The sequence below is a fragment of the Lepus europaeus genome, chromosome 7 (genome assembly GCF_033115175.1).
Source record: "Lepus europaeus isolate LE1 chromosome 7, mLepTim1.pri, whole genome shotgun sequence".
NCBI lineage: Eukaryota > Metazoa > Chordata > Mammalia > Lagomorpha > Leporidae > Lepus > Lepus europaeus.
Window position 1 is genome coordinate 5,014,832 of NC_084833.1, and position 21,201 is coordinate 5,036,032.

General features: G+C 42.8%; 1 protein-coding gene across 1 annotated transcript in view; it reads right to left on the minus strand.

Moving 5' to 3' along the window:
• Positions 1 to 21,201, minus strand: part of TOP6BL (TOP6B like initiator of meiotic double strand breaks) — a 96,536-nt gene that overhangs the window by 39,470 nt on the left and 35,865 nt on the right. The window contains exon 4 of the mRNA XM_062195966.1: positions 3,549 to 3,661. Coding sequence (XP_062051950.1) covers positions 3,549 to 3,661 — 113 coding nt within the window. The remainder of the gene's footprint in view (positions 1 to 3,548; positions 3,662 to 21,201) is intronic.

Sequence of the window (21,201 nt, forward strand, 5' to 3'; positions counted from 1 at the left end):
TATGTTACCCAGCCTAACTCCAAGACACAGGACTCAACCTGGGCATAGACGCAAAGCCCAGCGTTTCTTCTGAAGGATGCTTTCCTTCATCTCCCTTGGGATTCGTTTTCCTCACATTTCCACATCAGTGGATCCCTTATTATAGTGTTTTCATGGATGTCTCTATTAAGTAGTCTTTGCTGTTACCCTTGCTACTTGGCCCTTCTCCCCCAGAGGCATTTTTGGTGAATTTTTTTGTAATTTCCCATTTTCTCTTCTCACTCTCTTTATTCAAATATCCATATAGGTGCTCAGTACTGGGAACAACAAGGTGGAAAGGTGGAAACAACAAGGTGTAGAGAAAACCTTTGTTTCCCTGAGGACAATGCCATCTGTTGTACTACTCATTACCGCTCCTCATCTCCATCATCAGCTGACTCCCGGTCACTAAGCTCACTGCTTTTCTCTGGACCCCAAGTTTAACCCCCATATCCAAGTAGATCTCCAGCCTGAGCAACAATTTACTCTCACAGTTCCCTGACCTCTTCACTGACAATGACCTCGATGGCCATTCATTTCTAGCCACCTATTTCCATGGCCACAGGTTAGAACTATTCCATTCTAGAAACCTTAAACTGAAACGTCCCACTCTTCTGTGAAAAGATGAATACCAAGGTGTTTAAAGTGGCTTCCTTGATAGACCAAACTAAATGCATCCTAAATGTTTGCTCTGGCCTTATTTTGATTTTTCTGAGGGAAAATCCCTCATACTCAGTATATCTGTTTTCAGTCTCATCAATACCTCCACTCTTGACCTCTTCCCATGGCTTAGGTGCGCTTTTTTTATTCATTGCTTATGGCTATTATCATATAAATCACACTGTATTGTAATCATTTGTTTACTTACCAATCTTTACATTCCCTGGAATCAAAGAACATATCATGGGACTTTGTACCTAAAGTAGTTCAATGAGACTGACTTGAACAGACACAAGTTTCTGAATTAATGAATTCTGAAATAGCAATGATCTACATGCATCAGACTTCGGTTCAAGTTCTAATTCTGCCACTTAATTTTCATATGATGTTGGGAAAGTCAGTCAAATTCTGAGTCTCAGTTTTCTTATCTGTAAAATATTGTGACAATTTTTGTCTTATCCACTTCATAGTTTTTACGAAGCTTAAATAATATTAAATCTTGAGTACACAAATTATTGCTTGTTCAGACTGTCTAAAACACATGACCTCATTTCCTAGAACTGCTTTCCTTGGTTCACTGGAATCACCTGTTTATTGCTACTTGGCCTGAATAGTTTCAGAGCTGACTAACCATTAGTTGCTCCAGCTTGTTTACCTTTCATTATTCTAAAGATGATAAGGCACAGCCAGGGATATCTGCTGTCCTGATAACGTACCCATTCCTTTCAGAAGGAGCATATAATTATCCAAACATAGAGAAAGGCTTCCCGAGTGCTTTCTGGGAGAAATGTTGAAAGCACTCCAATTCCTTGTCTACATCAGCTCCAAGGAAGGAGAGAGAGGTGATCTGAAAACTGTTAGAGAATGAAGAACTCAGTTATCACTTTCATAAATGTGGGTCTCAAATAAATCAATAGAGCTCTCCAAAACAACCTAATAAAAATGTATCCAACGGGATTGGTACTAAGAATCATTTTTAAAATTTTTCTTTGTTAGAAGATCCAAATTCAAATAAGGGCTTACTTCAGTGGTTCCCAAACTTATTTTCAAATTAGGAATCATCTGAGATTTTAAAAAATAGTCCAAAGCACAGGAATAGTCACATCTATGATGGACTGCATTAAAGTCCCTCAAAATTCATATTAAAGGCCTTCAAGGTGAGCGCCGTGGCTCACTAGGCTAATCCTCTGCCTGCGGCACCGGAACCCAGGGTTCTAGTCCCAGTTGGAGTGCCAGATTCTGTTCCGGTTGCTCCTCTTCCAGTCCAGCTCTCTGCTGTGGCCCAGGAAGGCAGTGGAGGATGGCCCAAGTGCTTGGGCCCCGCACCCGCATGGGAGACCAAGAGGAGGCACCTGGCTCCTGGCTTCGGATCAGCACAGCACACTGGCCGTAGCAGCCATTTGGGGGGTGAACCAACGGAAGGAAGACCTTTCTCTCTGTCTCTCTCTCTCTCTCACTAACTCTGCCTGTCAAAAAAAAAAAAAAAAAAAGCCTTCAAAAATTCATAGAAAATAGAATTATAAGACGTTTATTTTGCTGCAAAAAAAATTTAAATCCGTGCATATGAGGATCTTCAAAAGGCTCATGGACAGGCTAGCATTTTCTTTTAAAGATTTATTTATTTATTTATTTATTTATTTGAAAGTCAGAGTTACACAGAGAGAGAAGGAGAAGCAGAGAGAGTTCTTCCATCTTCTGGTTCACTCCCCTAATGGCCACAACAGCCAGAGCTGAGCTGATCCCAAGCCAGGAGCCAGGAGCTTCTTCCTGGTCTCCTATGTGGGTGCAAGGGCCCAAGGACTTGGGCCATCTTCTACTGCTTTCCCAGGCCAAAGCAGAGAGCTGGATCAGAAGTGGAGCAGCTGTGTCTCGAACTGGCACCCAAATGGGATGTGGGCACTACAGGCAGTGGCTTTACCTGCTACGTCACAGCACCAGCCCCCAGGTCTGCACTGTCACACAGCCAGTTAAGCCACTGCTTAGGGGTCTGGAATCCTATACAGGAGTCCCAGGTGCTCTGCTTCCAATCCAGCTTCTTGCTAATGTGCCTGGGAAGGCAGCATAGACGGCCCAAGTGCTTGGGTCTCTGCCACCCAAATGGGAGACCAGGAAGGTAACCATTTGGGGAGTGAACCAGCAGATGGAAAATTTCTCTCTCTCCCCATTTCTCTCCCTCTCTTTCTCTGCCTTTCAAGTAAGTAAATAAATCGTTCAAGAAAAAAAAAATCTCATGAAAATAAGTAAATGAAAAAACTAAACATGGATTTCAAAAATTTCACACCAAATTAAACCAATCTTTTAATTCCATCTTCCATGAACTTTTTGAAGTCTCCTCATATATTGAAGCCATTAACCCTCAATGTGATTTAGATTTAGAGCTTACAGAGGTAAGTAAGGTTAAATAAGGATATAATAACCTGACAGTATCCTTGGAAGAAGACACCAGAGGTCTCCATGTCCACACACGCACAGGAGAAAAGCCACTGAAGGACACAACAACAAGATCACAGACTGCAAGCAGAAAGAGGCTTCACCAGAACCAACCCTGTCGCAAGTGGACCTAATATCTCGCCTCCACACCGTGAGAAAATTAATTTCTATTTTTAAGCCATCTAGTCTACGTATTTCGTTATAGCAACCTGAACAGACTAATACAACATCCCAGACCACGTAAATCACCACCTCTTGGAATGCGATACAGACATCAGTATCCTGGAAGCTCCTAGGTAATCTAATATCTGCATAGGTAAGTTACGGATTCATTTCAACTTGAAACTGTGATGGAGGTAGGCTCTTCTTTCCTCTTATTGGACACATAGAAAAATAAGAATCAAATCACCAGAAATTTATAGAACTACAATAAAACCTGCCTCAAAAATTATCTGGAATGGTGTTAGTCCTGATGCATGCTGGGAACAGCTGTTTTCCTCTGAAGTCCATGTCAGCTTCTTCGCCGAGAACCTGGGCAGCACAGACTGTATTTCTGTGTGAGAAGAAATGGCCACAAAGTAGATCAAGCAGTTTAGATAAGCATAAGAGTTTCTGGAATTATTGAACTGATGAGCCGAGAACGTTTTTCCCTGATGAACAGATTACCTGAACATTTTAAAGTATAATTGGAAATGGCTATGCATAGCAAATTGCTTGAACACTTAGACTATTTTATGGGTTAAGATATTTAATATCATGTTTTCAATTTTCCATATTTGTTAAATCAATGTTTGGGCTTAATTAATTTTCACAAGGTCATATCCAGTTCAAAAATCTTTGGAACTGTTAGTTCTGATACTCTTGTATTTTTAATAAATAATAAATAAATTTATTATTTAACAAATATAAGCCCTGTAAATGAACTAATTTAGAGTTGAAAGCACAAAAATTCAAGAATGACCCCTCTGCCATGTTCCTAATACAGTGCATGCTTTTTATTTTTTTAATTTATTTTATTTTATTTTTTATTTTTATTACTTTTTTGACAGGCAGAGTTAGACAGTGAGAGAGAGAGACAGAGAGAAAGGCCTTCCTTCCGTTGGGTCACCCCACAAATGGCTGCTACGGCTGATCCGAAGCCAGGAGCCAGGTGCTACCCTGGTCTCCCATGCGGGTGCAGGGCCCAAACACTTGGGCCATCCTCCACTGCACTCCCGGGCCACAGCACAGAGCTGGCCTGGAAGAGGAGCAACCGGGAAAGAATCTGGCGCCCTAACTGGGACTAGAACCCGGGGTACCGGCGCTGCAGGCGAAGGATCAGCCTAGTGAGCCGCGGTGCCGGCCCATGCTTTTTTTTTTTTTTTTTTTTTTTTAAAGATTTATTTATTTATTTGAAAGGCATAATTACAGAGAGGCAGAAGCAGCGAGAGACATAAAGTCTTCCATCCGCTGGTTCACTCCCCAGATGGCTGCAATAGGTGGAGCCAGGCTGATCCAAAGCCCGGAGACAGGAGCTTCCTCCAGGTCTCCCACGTGGGTGCAGGGGCCACTTGGGCCATCTTCTACTGCTTTCCTAGGCCATAGCAGAGAGCTGGATGGGAAGTGGAGCAGCTGGTACTCAAACCAGCACCTATATAGGGAGCCGGTACTGCAGGCTGCGGCTTTACCTGTCATGCCAGAGTGCCGGCCCCTGCATTCTTTAACAAGGTAATTTTTAATAAAGAAAAGCAAACTCTTGCAAATATAATTCGTGAAATAATCACAAGGTATATAAATACGTGTTGACTCTAAACTATTTTTCTACAAAGCATTAGTGAGCTCCAGATCATCAACAACAGAGAAAACATCAAAGTATGCACCATTTTTCTTCTTTATAGCCTGCCATTCATGTTATAAAGGAAAAGAAATTAAATCTCCCATTTCATAAAATGCCATCCCTATTACCCCTCTCTATTATATAATAATGAATTAAATACGAATAAACAGATATTTCAGGGTTATTATCTTGTAATGAGCTGACAATATTATGTAAGAATTCAACCTGAACAACCTAATAGTAAAATATATCCTATAACAGCAGCACAAGTTTCTCATAAGGCATTCATGCTGCACATTTAAAATCCCCAAGATCGGCCGGCACCGTGGCTCAACAGGCTAATCCTCCGCTTTGCAGCGCCGGCACACCGGGTTCTAGTCCTGGTTGGGGCGCTGGATTCTGTCCCAGTTGCCCCTTTGGGTCAGCGTGCCGCAGCGGCCATTGGAGGGTGAACCAACGGCAAAAAGGAAGACCTTTCTCTCTCTCTCTCTCTCTCTCTCACTATCCACTCTGCCTGTCAAAAAAAAAATAAATAAATAAAATCCCCAAGATCAAGTTCCAGCTATCAGTCTTAATGAGTGATTTTTTCTTGTCATTAGTTTCTCAGATTTAATTCAGTCACAAAGCCCTGGATAATATGGCAGTAAGGTCCTGCACACCGGAGTTTAATGAACCTGGCCTTGAACCAGGACGCCTTGCATCAATCTTCGGTTACACCACCGATCAACTTCCCGACCTAAGGGAACTCCCTGTTTGTGATTCAATTACCTTTCTGTGAAATAAAGAAAACTTGTTTCTGAATTCCACTTCTTGTTGAATTAGTGAGACAGTACAGAACTGGAGGAAACATGGATATATGAGAAAAATGTTTGGAATTAACACTGAATTCTTTAGAAATCTTAGTAATTCAAAGTAAATTATGTAGCTATTTGTGGAAAACCCAATTCAATTTTACTTATTAAAGGGGCTGGTGCTGTGGTGTAGCCGGTAAAGCAGCTGCCTGCAGTGCCAGCATCCCATGTGGGCGCTGGTTTGAGTCCTAGCTGCTCCACTTCCCATCCAGCTCTCTGCTATGGCCTGGGAAAGCAGTAGAAGATGGCCCAAGTCCTTGGGCCCCTGCACCCACGTGGGAGACCCTGAAGCAGCTCCTGGCTTTAGACTGGTGCAGCTTCAGGCATTGTGGCCAATTGGGGAGTGAACCAGAAGATGGAAGACCCCTCTTTTTCTGCGTGCAACTCTGACTTTCAAATAAATAAATAAATCTTTAAAAAAAAATAAGAATTTTATTTATTCAAGAGGCAGACAGAGCAAGAGAGAGGCACACACAAAAACAGGAGAGCTCCCATTTGCTGGCTCAAATGCCTGCAATGGGCAGTAGTGGTACAGCAGAAGCTGACGATGGTAATGCAATTTTGATCTTACATGTGAGTAGCAGGAACCCAACTACTTGAGCCATTGTCAGTGTCTCCAAGGTCTGCATTAGGAGGATGCTACAGTCAGGAGCTGAGGCAGGTACTGAACCCAGGAATCCTGATATGGGATCCAGGCATCTTAACTGCTGTCCTAACTGCTAGGTCAGTTGCCCCACTCCAGGAAACCAATTTCAATGATATCACTCCATACACCATAAATGAATGAATGAATGAATGAACCCAGATGGATTGATCAGAGTTAAATGTAAAAAGGAAAAATGATGGGGCCAGCATTGTAGCATAGCAAGTAAAGCCACCACCTACAATGTCAGCATCCCAGATAGGTGTCAGTTTGTGTCCTGGCTGCTCTACTTCTGATCCAGCTCCCTAACAGCCTGGGAAAAGCAACGAAGGATGGCTCAAGTGTTTAGGCTCCTGCCACCCACATGGGAGACCCAGATGAAGCTCCTGGCTCCTGGCTTCAGGTTGGCCCAACACTGGCCATTGTGGCCATCTGGGGAGTGAATCAAAGGATAGGAGATCTCTCCCTGTCTCTCCCTCTTTTTCTGTAACTCTTGACTTTAAAAATAAATAATAAATACATCTTTTTTTTTAAAAAGGCAAAATGATAGTACTAAAAAAAAATCCTTGTTTCAAGATAAATTGAGATGTTGCAACATGTTGAAATCTCCTCTTCCCATCCAAAAATTTAAAATAGAACAGTCTTTTCTTTTACATTTAAACAATTTATTTATTTATTTATTTGAAAGAGTTACAGAAAGAGAAAGAGATTTTCCATCTTCCCCAGATGGCTGCAATGGCCAGGGCTAGGCCAGGCCTATGCCAGGAGCTTCTTCAGAGTTTCCCAAACACTTGGGCCATCTTCCAGTGCTTTCCCAGGCTATCAGCATGGAGCTGGATCAGAAGTGGAGCAGCTGGGACACAAACCAGCACCCATATGGGATGCTGACATTGCAACCTGTGGCTTAACCCCCTAAGCCACAATGCCAGCCCCCTTATTTATTTATTTTTGAGACAGAGTTCCCATTCACTAGTTCACTCCCCCAGATGCCCACAATGGGTGGAGCTGGGACAAAAACTTGGAGCCAGGAACACAATCCAGGTCTCCCACATGGATACAGGAACCCAATTACTTGAACCATCAATGCTGCTTCCCAGGGTCTACATTGGTAGGATCAGGAGCTGGAGCTGGAAATAAAACCCAGGCATTCTGCAGGGCGATGCAGGTGTCTTATTAGCAAAGTGCCTGCTCGAGAACAAGTGATTTTAAATCTTGGTAAATAGTGACAGTAAGAAAAAGAAGGAAAGCATAGGAGACTAGAAATGAAGAAACATTTTTCTTCCCCCATCTTCAAAAAGAAAGAGAGAGAAAGAGATATTAATAAGGACTAAAGATGTACAACACTTAGGGTCTGGAATGGGAAAAAACACACAGCTAATGCTGCAGCACTCACGGGTTTAAGAGCTAGAGTCACACGGCCCATATACAGAAGTTCTAAACAGAGGAATAACGCATGAGTGAAGGTTGAAGATGTGCCCCCTACCCACCTGAGTACTGGGCACAACCAGGGGATGCTGATGCTGGTCTCCCTGATGCAGGACGAAGCCTTAGAGCCACATCATATAACTGGTGACAAGATTCAGAACTGTATAGTCTATTACGTTGCAGGGTCATGTCACCCGTGTAAAGTTTACACCAAGATGTAGACCATGCATGGCTAGAACCTCCTATCAGACAGCTATCAACACAAGATGTGTTCCAGTTAAAAGATCACGGACAACTAGCTTTTTACTAAAAGTTACCAAACAACAAAGATGAATAACATGAAAACTAGAACACATATCAACCAACAGCACTACATTTAAGGAAACAGAGTTCATAGAACAACATAAGGGACACTTTAAAATAAGTATGTTATACCTTTGAAGAGAGAAAAAAGCCCATGAAATGAGAATTTACTGTTGGAAATTAAACAGAAAATAATAAAGAAAACTTTGTTAGGAATCCTAGAAATTAAAGAGACAGTGCTTAAAAAAGAAAACCCAATGGACAGTTAGACTAGACACAGTATAAGAAAAGTTTGGGGCCAGCTCTGTGGCGTAGTAGGCTAAACCTCTGCCTGGGGTGCTGGCATCCCATATGGGCACCAGCTCATGTCCCAGCTACTCCTCTTCTGATCCAGCTGTCTGCTATGGTCTGGGAAAAGAGTGGAGGATGGCCCAAGTGCTTGGGCTCCTGTACCCGTATGGGAGACTTGGAGGAAGCTCCAGCTTCGGATCAGCCCAGCTCTGGCTATTGTGGCCATCTGGGGAGTGAACCAGCAGATGGAAGGCTTGCTCTCTCTCTGTAACTCTGCCTCTCAAATAAATAAGTAAATCTTTAAAAAAAAAAAAAGAATAAATTTAAAAGAAAAGTTGGTATATGATTATTCATAGCATCATTATTCATAATAGCCAATGGTGGACACAACCCAAATGTCCATCAAATGATGAATGGCTTAACAAAATGTGAAATATTATTCAGCCATAAAAAGAAATCAGGTACTGTAACATGTTACAACATGGGTAAACCTTGGAAACACCATGCTTAAATAAGTCGACACAAAAGACCACATATTCTATGATTACACTTACATGAAATGTCCAAAATGAGCAAATATATAGAGCCAAAAATTCGATTAGTGTTTGCCAAGGACTAGGGGATAAGGATAAATGGAATGCCTGCTACTGAGTGCAGGGTTTCTTTTTTAGATGATGAAGATGCACTGGAATTAGATAATGATGCCAGTTACACAACCTTGTGAACATGGTAAAAACTTGTGAACTGTGCACTTTAAGACAGTGTATTTATGGCACACATGTTTTATACCAATTTAATGAATAAAAGGTAAAGGCACTAAGAATAGATCCAGAAGGAATAACATCAGAATTATCATATGACAAATACAGATACAAGTACTATTTGTACAAGTTTGCCAAGGGTCAAGCAAGATAAATTTCTAAAAAATAAAATAAAAGAGCCACATAACCAAACATATCACAGTGAAATCAGAATAAGAAGTGTGTGGAGGAGTGGCCATTGTGGTGCAGCAGATTCAGCTACAGCTTGGGACAGCCCATGCTGAAGTACCTGGTTTGAATCCTGCCTCCACTTACAATCCAGTTCCCTGCTGCTGTGCACCCTGGGAGGCAGCAGGTGACAGCTGAAGTACTTGGGTCCCTGCCACAAATGTGAGAGACCAGGATGGAGCTCTTGGATCCTGACTTCTGCCTGGCCCAGCCCTGGCTGCTGAGGCCATTGTGAAAATGAACCAGCCAATGGAAGATCTCTCTCTTTTCTCCCTCTTTCTCTGCCACTCTGCCTTTCAAATAAATAAACATAAAAAAAAAAAACTATGGTGGAACACCACAACCAGGTTATTAACTGAGACAGTCAAGATCCAGAACATTTCATTACTTCAAGTTACTCCATGGTGTCCTTTGACGGCCACACTCATTTCCCTTCCCCAATCCCTTCTCCCTCCTCACCTCCTTAACCCCTGAAAACCACCATTCCTGCAATCCTGTCACTTTAAGAATGCTCTATAAATGGAATCACACAGTACATAATCTTTTGGGTTTGGCCTTTTCCACTCAGCGTAATTCTCTGGAGGTTCATCTAGGAGGTTCATGCATGTTCACTGCTGAGCACAAGCCCGTGGTACTGACGTGCCACAGGCTAGCTATCATTCACTCGCTGAATGACATCTGGATTGCTTAACACAATTCCAAATAAATCTGCTATAAATACATACAAGTGGATTTTTTTTTACTTAAGTTTTCATAAATGCCCAGGAGTACAACTGCTGGGTTATACGATAGTTACATATTTAGTTTTCTTTCTTTTTTTTTTTTTTAAGATTTATATATTTATTTGAAAGGCAGAGTTGCACAGAGAAAGAGAGGGAGAGAAACAAAGAGAGATCTTCCTTCTGCTGGTTCACTCCCAAACGGCTGCAACAGCCAGGCTGAAGCCAGGAGCCAGGAGCCAGGAGCCAGGAGCTTCTTCCAGATCTCCCACGCAGGTGCAGGGCCCAAGCATTTGGGCCATCTTCCACTGCTTTCCCAGGCACATTAACAGGGAGCTGAGGTGTCTGTTCAGGATTTCTGCCCATTTTTAAGTTATGTTTGGACAGGTGCTTGGCCTAGCAGCAAAGATCTGGTTAGGATGCCCACATCCCACATTTGAGTGCCTGGGTTTAATACCCAGTTCTGGCACCCGATTCCAGCTACCTGCTGATGTAGACCCTGAGAGACAGCAATGATGGCTCACATGACTGGGTTCCTGCCACCCATGTAGGGGCCCTTATTGAGTTCCTGGCTCCCCAGCCGCTGGGAGAGTTTATCAGTGAAATCACTAATAATTAAAATTTTTAAAAAATATGCTACACTGTTCATTTTCTTATTGTTGCCTTTTTTTTTTTTCTTTTTCACAGGCAGAGTGGACAGTGAGAGAGAGAGACAGAGAGAAAGGTCTTCCTTTACCGTTGGTTCACCCTCCAATGGCTGCTGTGGCTGGCACACCGCGCTGATCTGAAGGCAGGAGCCAGGTGCTTATCCTGCTCTCTCATGGGGTGCAGGGCCCAAGCACTTGGGCCATCCTCCACTGCACTCCTGGGCCATAGCAGAGAGCTGGCCTGGAAGAGGGGCAACCGGAACAGAATCTGGCGCCATGACCGGGACTAGAACCTGGTGTGCCGGCGCCGCAAGGTGGAGGATTAGATTAGCCTGTTGAGCCACGGCGCGGGCCTATTGTTGCGTTTTAAGAGTTCTCTACATTTTAGATAATTCTTTAAAAATTTTTTTTATTTGTTTATCTTCTATTTATTTGAGAGGGAGGGAGAGAATAAGGGAGAACATTCCCATCTATGGTTCACTTCCCAAAAACCTGCAAAAGCCTAAGTGGCCAAAGCTGAGAGCTAGGAATTCAACCCAAGCCTCCCTCATAGGTAGCATGAAGCCAATTACTTGAACTGTTATCACTGCCTCTTAAGGACTACAGCAACAGGAAGCCAGAGCTGGGTACTGAGCCCAGGCACTCCGATACGGAATGTGGTTGAACTGGTGTCTTAACTCCTAGGCCGGTTGTGTTTTTTGCAAATATGTTCTCCTAGTCTTTGGCTTATCTTCCCACTTCCTCAACATTATCTTTCATGTAATAGTTTCTTTTTAAAAAAAATTTTATTTTATTTATTTGAAAGACAGAGTTAGAGAGAGAGGCAGAGACAGAGAGAGAGGTCTTCCATCCACTGGTTCACTCCCCAGATGGCCACAACGGCCAGAGCTGCGCTGATCCGAAGCCAGGAGCCAGGAGCCAGGAGCCAGGAGCTTCTTCTGGGTCTCCCACATGGGTGCAGAGGCCCAAGCACTTGGGCCATCCTCCACTGTTTTCCCAGCCATAGCAGAGAGCTGGATCAGAAGTGGAGCAGCCGGGACTTGAACCGGCACCAATATGAAATGCCAATGCTTCAGGCCAGGGCCTTAACCTGCTGCACCACAGTGCCAGCCTCCATGTAATAGTTTCTAATTTTGCTGAAGTCCAGTGATTTATCAATTATTTATTTCATGGATCATGCCTTTGGTGTTATATCTAAAGGTCATAACCACATCCAAAGACATATATGTTTTTTCCTACATTACCTTCTGTGAGTTTCATAGTTTTGCATTTTACATTGAGGTCTATGATCTATTTTAATTTTTGTGAAGGGTATAAAGCTGTGTCTAGATTCCGTTTGTTTCTGTACATGGATGCCCAGCTGTTAAAGCAACACTGAAAATACTTTGTTCCATTGCATTGATTTGTTCCTTTGCCAAAGATCATTTGACTATATATACATAGATCCACCTCCGGACTCTGTTCTGTTCTTCATTGTCTATTACACCAGTACCATACTCCCTTGATTGCTGTAATTTTATGTTAAGTCTTGAAATTGGACTTCTTCAGCACTGAGTTGTTTTTCCAGAACTTTTACCTCTCTATCTGAACTTCAGAATCAGCTTGTCAATATTCACAAAATTGCTTTCTGGGATTTGATTTTGATCTACAGATCAATTTGAAAAAAATTGAAAATAAATTGCACATTGTTATCATTGAGTTGTCAGGCAGAGTTAGACAGTGAGAGAGAGAGAGAGAGACAGAGAGAGTTATAGACAGTGAGAGAGACAGAGAGAAAGGTCTTCCTTCTGTTGGTTCACTCCCCTAAGGCCGCTTCGGCCGGCGCTGCGCCGATTCGAAGCCAGGAGCCAGGTGCTTCCTCCCAGTCTCCCCTTCGAGTGCAGGGACCCAAGCACTTGGGCCATCCTCCACTGCCTTCCTGGGCCACAGCAGAGAGCTAGGTAGGAAGAGAAGCAACCAGGACAGAATCTGGTGCCCCAACCGGTACTAGAACCTGGGGTGCCAGCACTGCGGGTGGAGGATTAGCCAAGTGAGCTGCAGCACCGGCCTTAGCAATGTTTCTTATACTTCTTAATTAAATTTATCCCTATTTCATATTTGTTGATGCTATTACAAATGAAACATTTTAAAAATCTTATTTTCCAATTGTTGCTAGTTTATAAAACTTTGTATACTGACATATATTGTGAATATACTAAGTTCACATTGTTCTAAAAGTTATTCTATATATTCCCTAGCATTTCATACATAAATGAAGACAGTTTTACTTCTGCCTTCCCTAGATTAGGCCTTTTATTTCTTTTTCTTGCCTTATTATGTTAGCTATGTTATATGTTATGTTATATTAGTGTTATGTTATTTCCAAAGACTTCTATAATAAAATGCTTATTCTAAGTGAAAATTATAAGATATACTATGCAAAAATGCTTTTATGTATAATATAGAGGCAAGGGGAGAAAGAGTTAAAGGAAAAACACTAATAGCAAATATCTTTAGAATTACTGGTGATATTTTATTTTTTGCTTTATATCATGCACATGAAATATTTCATCAAAAGGGGAACAAAATTAATTTTTTTAAAGGTTTATTTATTTATTTGAAAGTCAGAGTTAAACAGAGAAAGAGGGAGAGGTAAAAACAGAGAAGACTTCCAGCCACAGGTTCACTCCCCAGTTGGCTGCACTGGAGCTGCACTGATCCGAAGCCAGGAGCCAAGCGCTTCTTCAGGATCTCCCACATGAGTGCAGGTGCCAAAGAACTTGGGCCATCTTCTAGTGCTTTCCCAGGCCATAGTAGGGAGTTGGATCGGAAGTGGAGCAGCTGGTACTTGGACCTGTGCCCATATGGGATGCTGACACAGCAGGTAGTGGCTTTATCTGCTATACCACACTGCCAGCCCCTAATTTTAAAATGCCCACAGAATAATTAAATATCCAAGTAGAACTTGGGTTTGATACAGTAAATAAACACACACACATCCAAAATATCCAAAAAAATTAAAATCCTGGAAACTATTAGGCTATGCATTTTACATTCTTTCTGACAATATGCCAAGAAATTACTCCTTTTTGAATGAGAACAAACAGTAGACAGGCCAGCACTGTGGCATAACAGATTAAGCCTCCACCTGCAATGCTGGCATCCTATATGGGTGCTGGTTCAGTCCTGGCTGCTCCTCTTCCAATCCAGCTCCATGCTGGTAGCTTAGGAAAGTAATGAAAGATGGCCCAAGTACTTGGGTCCTTGTACCCACGTGGGAGACCCAGAAGAAGCTCCTGGTTCCTGGCTTTGGATCAACCCAGTTCCAGCCATTACAACCATTTGGGGAACAAACCAGCAGATGGAAGACTTCTCTGTCTCTCCCTCTGTCTGTACCTCTGCCTCTCAAAAATAAATAAATAAATAAATCTTTAAAAACAAACAAAAAATAGAAATGTCTCTTTTGCTTCCTATCATGACATTTTCCAATAATTAAAGAGATTTTCATTGATACTATCTATTTTTCTGTTAGCCTCCCACCAAAAGTGATTTATACTCAAGAAATCCTTTCAGAAACACTGGGACAAAACGAAGAAAAACTTTATGTAAGATCTAACCTGATTATTCAGAAAAAAATTTTTATTAATAACAAATTTATTAGTTGTTATATGTTGTACACTATGCTATAGTACTTATGATATCATCTAATTCTCACAATTGTAAAAAGAACTCTTATTGTTGGTATTTATATAGCTGAGAAAACTGGTGCTCAGTATCACATAGCATGTAAAGACAAAGCTAGGTTTCAGTCAATAGGGCTTTCTAACTCTAAAGCTTGTGATTTTTAATTGCTACATACTTTACCTAATTAGAGTAAAATTAATTCTAGGAACATACACAACATAGTATAGACATTCAGTTTTTGTTCTTTTATTTTCTTGGGAAAAGAATATCATTATGATACAAATAGCTATTATTTAAGGAAATATTTTATTTAATATTCTAGTTCTTCAAGAAGCTCCACAGTGATATGCCTGTACCAGTAGAGTAATAGCAAATGAGGTTTCAGAAATCAATATATTAGACCTATCATTCCAAAGCCAACTGTGTATCTTGAACAAAATGTCATTACAAGAGGAAAATTGAATTTTAATGATTTGTACATCATGATTTCAAGCCTAAAAATACATCTTGTGCAGCTAATGCCTGAATTTATTCTAAATTTCATCCTAGATATTTGTTTCTAAAAATAGGGAGAAAGTTCAGGAAAGTAACTTTACTACAAGTAAAGGTAGTAAAAATTTATTTAAAAGATTCAAATAAATACAAATTAAAAGCATGTACCATTTTATTAACTAATAAATTGGCTATGGGGCCAACGCTGTGGTGTAGCAGGTAAAGCGGCTGCTTGCAGTGCCAGCATCCCATATGGGCACCAGTTCGAGTCCTGGCTGCTCCACTTCCGATCCAGCTCTCTGCTATGGCCTAGGAAAGCAGTAGAAGATGGCCCAAGTCCTTGGGCCCCTGCACCCACTTGGGAGACCAGGAAGAAGCTCCTGGCTCCTGGCTTTGGACTGGTGCAGCTCCAGCCAATTACAGCGAATTGGGCAGTGAACCAGCAGATGGAAGTCCTCTCTCTCTCTCTCTCTCTCTCTCTCTCTGTCTCCCCTTCTCTCTCTGTGTAACTCTGACTTTCAAATAAACAAATCCCTAAAAAAAATAAGTTGGCTCTAATATTTTCAGTAATTGAAATCCTCAATACTATCAAAGTACAGTGAAATTGAGTATTGTCACTAAAAATGCTATCATTACATGAGACAGCTTTTTTTTTTTTATGTATTTATTTATTTGAAAGGTGGAATTACAGAGAGGAAGAGGCAGAAGGAGAGAGAAGTCTTCCATCCACTGGCTCATTCTCCCTAAAAGCCACAATAGCCAGGGCTGGGCCAGATTATTCCAGGAGCCAGGAGCTTCTTGGTCTTCATGTGGGTGCAGGGGCCCAAGCACTTGGGTCATCTTGTGCTGCTTTCCCAGGCACATTAGCAGGGAGCTGGATCGGAAGAAGAGAAGCCAGGACTCGAGCAAGCACCTATATGGGATGTTAGCACTGCAGAGAATGGCTTAGCCAGCTACACCACAGCACCAAACCCACATGGTACAAGTTTTAATAAAGTAATTTTAAGAGCTAAACATTATATATATATATATATATGTGTGTGTGTGTGTGTGTGTATATATATATAAAATAGACTTTGATCAAATTAATTCTATTTCAGGAAATTAGTCTTAAGCTTTTCAGTTAAGTTAAAAACTACACATGGGGCCGGCACTGTGGCTTAGTGGGTTAGGCTGCGCCAGCAGTGCCTACATCCCATATAGGGGCCAGTTTGAGTTCCAGTTGCTCCACTTCTGATCCAGCTCTCTGCTATGGCCTGGGAAAGCAGTAGAAGGGCCGGCGCCATGGCTTAACAGGCTAATCCTCCGCCTTGCGGCGCCGGCACACCAGGTTCTAGTCCCAGTCGGGGCGCCGGATTCTATCCCGGTTGCCCCTCTTCCAGGCAAGCTGTCTGCTATGGCCCGGGAAGGCAGTGGAGGATGGCCCAAGTCCTTGGGCCCTGCACCCGCATGGGAGACCAGGAGAAGCACTTGGCTCCTGGCTTCGGATCAGCAAGATGCGCCAGCCGCAGCAGCCATTGGAGGGTGAACCAAAGGAAGACCTTTCTCTCTCTCTCTCTCACTATCCACTCTGCCTGTCAAAAAAAAAAAAGCAGTAGAAGATGGCCCAAGTCCTTGAGTCCCTGCACTGAGTGGTAAACCCAGAAGAAACTGCTGGCTCCTGGTTTCAGATCAGCTCAGCTCTGGCTGTGTGGCCATTTGGGGCGTGAACTAGCAGATAGAAGACCTCTTTCTCTCTCTGCTTCTCTTTCTCTCTGTGTGTAACTTTTTCTTTTTTCTTTTTTTTTTTTTTGACAGGCAGAGTGGATAGTGAGAGAGAGAGACAGAGAGAAAGGTCTTCCTTTTTGCTGTTGGTTCACTCTCCAATGGCCGCTGCGGCTGGCACATCTCGCTGATCCGAAGGCAGGAGCCAGGTGCTTCTCCTGGTCTCCCATACAGGTGCAGGGCCCAAGGACTTGGGCCATCCTCCACTGCCTTCCCGGGCCATAGCAGAGAGCTGGACTGGAAGAGGGGCAACCGGGATAGAATCCGGTGCCCCAACTGGGACTAGAACCTGGTGTGCCGGAGCCGCAAGGCGGAGGATTAGCCTGTTAAGCCATGGCGCTGGCCTTTTCTTTTTTCTTTTTTTTGGCAGGCAGAGTGGATAGTGAGAGAGAGAGACAGAGAGAAAGGTCTTCCTTTTTGCCGTTGGTTCACCCTCCAATGGCCGCTGCGGCCGGCACATCTCGCTGATCCGAAGCCAGGAGCCAGGTGCTTCTCCTGGTCTCCCACGCAGGTGCAGGGCCCAAGCACCTGGGCCATCCTCCACTGCACTCCGGGGCCATAGCAGAGAGCTGGCCTGGAAGAGGGGGAACCGGGACAGAATCCGGCGCCCCGACCGGGACTAGAACCCAGTGTGCCGGCGCCGCAAGGCGGAGGATTAGCCTGTTAAGCCATGGCGCCAGCTGTGTGTAACTTTTCAAATAAATAATCTTTAAAAAAAAATAAAGAACTACATGTGCTAAACTAGTCAGTAACCAGCACTTACTGAAAACTAGGTATTCAAGGTAACCACTGCAGTACATGCACTATGTGTATGACCTCATTCAATATTCAAAACAAATTTGGCTGGTGCCATGGCTCACTTGGTTAATCCTCCACCTGCAGCGCTGGAATCCCATATGGGCGCTGGGTTCTAGTCCTGGCTAGGGCGCCGGTTCTGTCCCGGTTGCTCCTCTTCCAGTCCAGCTCTCTGCTGTGGCCCGGGAGTGCAGTGGAGGATGGCCCAGGTGCTTGGGCCCCTGCACCCACAGGGGAGACCAGGAAGAAGCACCTGGCTCCTGGCTTCGGATCAGCACAGTGCTGGCCATGGTGGCCATTTGGAGAGTGAACCAATGGAAGGAAGACCTTTCTCTCTCTCTCTCTCACTGTCTATGACTCTACCTGTGAAATAAATAAAAAAATAAAAAAACAAAAAATAAAAAAAAATTCAAAACAATTTTATGAGACAGGTATTTTCAGAAGTTCAAATAACTGGTGTTGTGGTACAGCAGGCTAGGCTGCTGCTTGAGACCCCAGGATCCCACATTACAAAGTCAGTTCAAGTACTGGCTATTCTACTGCTGATCCAGCCTTCTGCTACTGCACCTGAAACGCAGCGGAAGATGACTCATGTACTTGGGTCTCTAACATCCATGTGGGAGACCATGATGGAGTTCTTGGCTCCTGACTTCAGTCTGGCGCAGACCTGGCTACGGCAACCATGTGCGAAGAACTAGCAGATGAAAGATCTGTCTCTCCCTGTCTCTGTCAATCTGCCTTTCAAATACAAAGAAAAAAAAGTTTAAAAAAAAATCTTGCTCAAGGACACACAATATGAACTTCTAACCAGTAAACTATACTGCTATTCATAAACATAGAGAGAAAAACAAAGAACAAACCTAAATACTAATTAATAGTAAAATTGCTTATTATACATCTTGATGGGCAATTTATCTATTAAAGATAATGACTACAAGACTCTGCTGAAGGGGCCGGTGCTGTGGCGCACTAGGTAATCCTCCGCCTGCGGCGCCTGCATCCCATATGAGCTCTGGGTTGAATCCCAGCTGCTCCTCTTCCAATCCAGCTCTCTGCTATGGCCTGGGAAAGCAGTTGAAGTGCTTGGGGTCCTACACCAGTGTAGGAGACCCGGAAGAAGCTCCTGGCTCCTGGCTCCTGGCTCCTGGCTCCTGGCTTCGGATCAGCTCAACTCTGACTGCTATGACCATTTGAGGAGTGAACCAGCGGATGGAAGACCTTTCTCTCTGTGTCTGTAACTCTACCTCTCAAATAAATAAATAAAATCTTTTTAAAAATAGTTTTTTCTTTTTCTCTATTTTCCAACTTTCCAAAATAACTTTTTTCTTCTATAATAGAAAGAGCCATTTAAAAATAATTTCTGTGGGGATCAGCATTGTGACACAGACTAGGCCACCACTTGTGACACCCACATCCCTTATCAGAGCACCAAAATTACAGTCCTGGCTCCTCTTCCAGTCCAGCTCCCTGTTAATGCACCTGGGAAAGCAGCGGAAGATGGCCCAAGTGCTAGGGCCCCTGCCAGCTTCTGGCTCCTGGCTTCAGCCTGGCCCAGTCCCAGCCATTGCAGACATTTGAAGAGTGAAGGAGTGGATGGAAGACTAACATACCCAACCACCCCCCTCCTTTCTGCCTTTCAAATAAATAAGTAAATGTTTTTTAAAAATCCCTCTGAAAATGGCAAGCTGACATTTTAATGTATTTTGTTTTGTTTTGTTTCTCCAGCAGGCTCAGCAAACCAATTTGGTCTTGCTTGGCCTGACTCCTGTCTTTTAACATAGCCTTACAATAATGCTTGCAAGTAATGTACTAGTAAACAAGGCAGAAATCCTGATGCATTTCGAAGAAGGAAGCTAATTAACAAAAGATGAAAAGCTCTTTGGCTGCCTCTGTGGCTCGATGTCATTAAACTGGCTAATTATTTCCATAATATAAAACAACTCTGGTCATGCTTTAAAAGAGGAAAGAGAAAGCAGAGCATTTTAATGAGAAAAGTGAGCTTTCAGAAATGCTGTATCAAATCTTAACTCATTTCCTTAAAAAGGAAGGGGGATTAGTGGCCATGCTGTATATTCATAGAGCTCACCCAGCCAAGAAGCCAGACAGAGAACGTGTGTGGCTATTCAGGCCTCCAACAAGGACACAGGCACCTTAGCCTCACCTTCCATAAACTCCCAAACAGAAGAGACACAGGCCGAAAATGGAGGGAGAAAAACGTGATCGTCTTTCCAAGTCTGTACCTGCCTCTATACAACCTCAACAATATGACCACTAAATGTGACATAGGGTACTTGGTACCAGTACAATTTTCCTCAAACTGTGGTGGGAGAATGGAATGAAAGATGTCAAAGGAAAAGTGAAACTAATATCTGTATGCCCATGAAGCATAAACAAGAGAGCCAGTGATCTGAAGAACAAAATAGGCAAACCTCTAGCAAAACAGATTCTTTAGAGTAGAGACCAGAATACTAGGGAATGGTGGTTAAAACACAGACTCTAGAACCAGTCTGTCTGGGTTCTTATGTCCCATCCAACCATTTTCTAGATTTGTGACTTTGAACAGTTATTTTTCTTGTGTTTACAAGAAAGGTTTCCTATTAGTATTAACATCCTTACCACCACCAGGAAAAACAGAAGGCACAAAAGAACATAAGAGAGTAAAATAAAAAGATAGGAGTACAAATATTTTAAGTCATAAAAGAATACCACAAATAACTTCAAAACAATTAATTTAAAAACTAAGATGAAACACCTAATACATAGCAAATATACAATAAATATGCATAAATAAATAGATAAGTAGATAAAAAGGAATAAACTTAGGATGGTTTCTAATATACACAAAAAATATTTTTTCTGATATATTTTTATACATACCACATATATTTTCTCAGTTCATGAAATATGATATATACATATTTCTTATATAAATCATGAAATACACATAAGAAAAATATACAGTACACACATATATGTATAAAACATAATCATCACTTCTGTAAGGAAAAGGAAAAGAAATGGGAAAGAATTTGGCGCAGTGGTTAAATTGCCACTGGGAATGTCAATTTACCATCAGAGTGCCTGGGTCTGAGTCCCAGCTACTCAGCTTCCTGCTAGCTGGCACCCTGGAAGACAATGGATGACAACTAATGCAGCTGGATCCCTGCCACCCACGGAGAGACCCAGACTGAGTTCAAGGTTCCTGGCTTTTCGGCATAGCCCTGTGCTGGCTGTTACAGGCATCTGGGTGTGAACCAGTGCATGGAAGATCTCTGTCTCTCTGCCCTTCAAATAAAATAATTTTTTTTTTTTTGACAGGCAGAGTGGACAGTGAGAGAGAGAGACAGAGAGAAAGGTCTTCCTTTTTGCTGTTGGTTCACCCTCCAATGGCCGCTGTGGCCGGCGCATCTCACTGATCCGAAGCCAGGAGCCAGGTGCTTCCTCCTGGTCTCCCATGGGGTGCAGGGCCCAAGCACTTGGGCCATCCTCCACTGTACTCCCTGGCCACAGCAGAGAGCTGGACGGGAAGAGGGGCAACCGGGACAGGATCGGTGCCCTGACCGGGACTAGAACCTGGTGTGCCGGCGCCGCAAGGCGGAGGATTAGCCTATTGAGCCACGGCGCCGGCCCAAAATAAAATTTTTAAAATCTTAAATAAATCAAGCATCATTAAAGAAAATAAATTGGTAATTAAA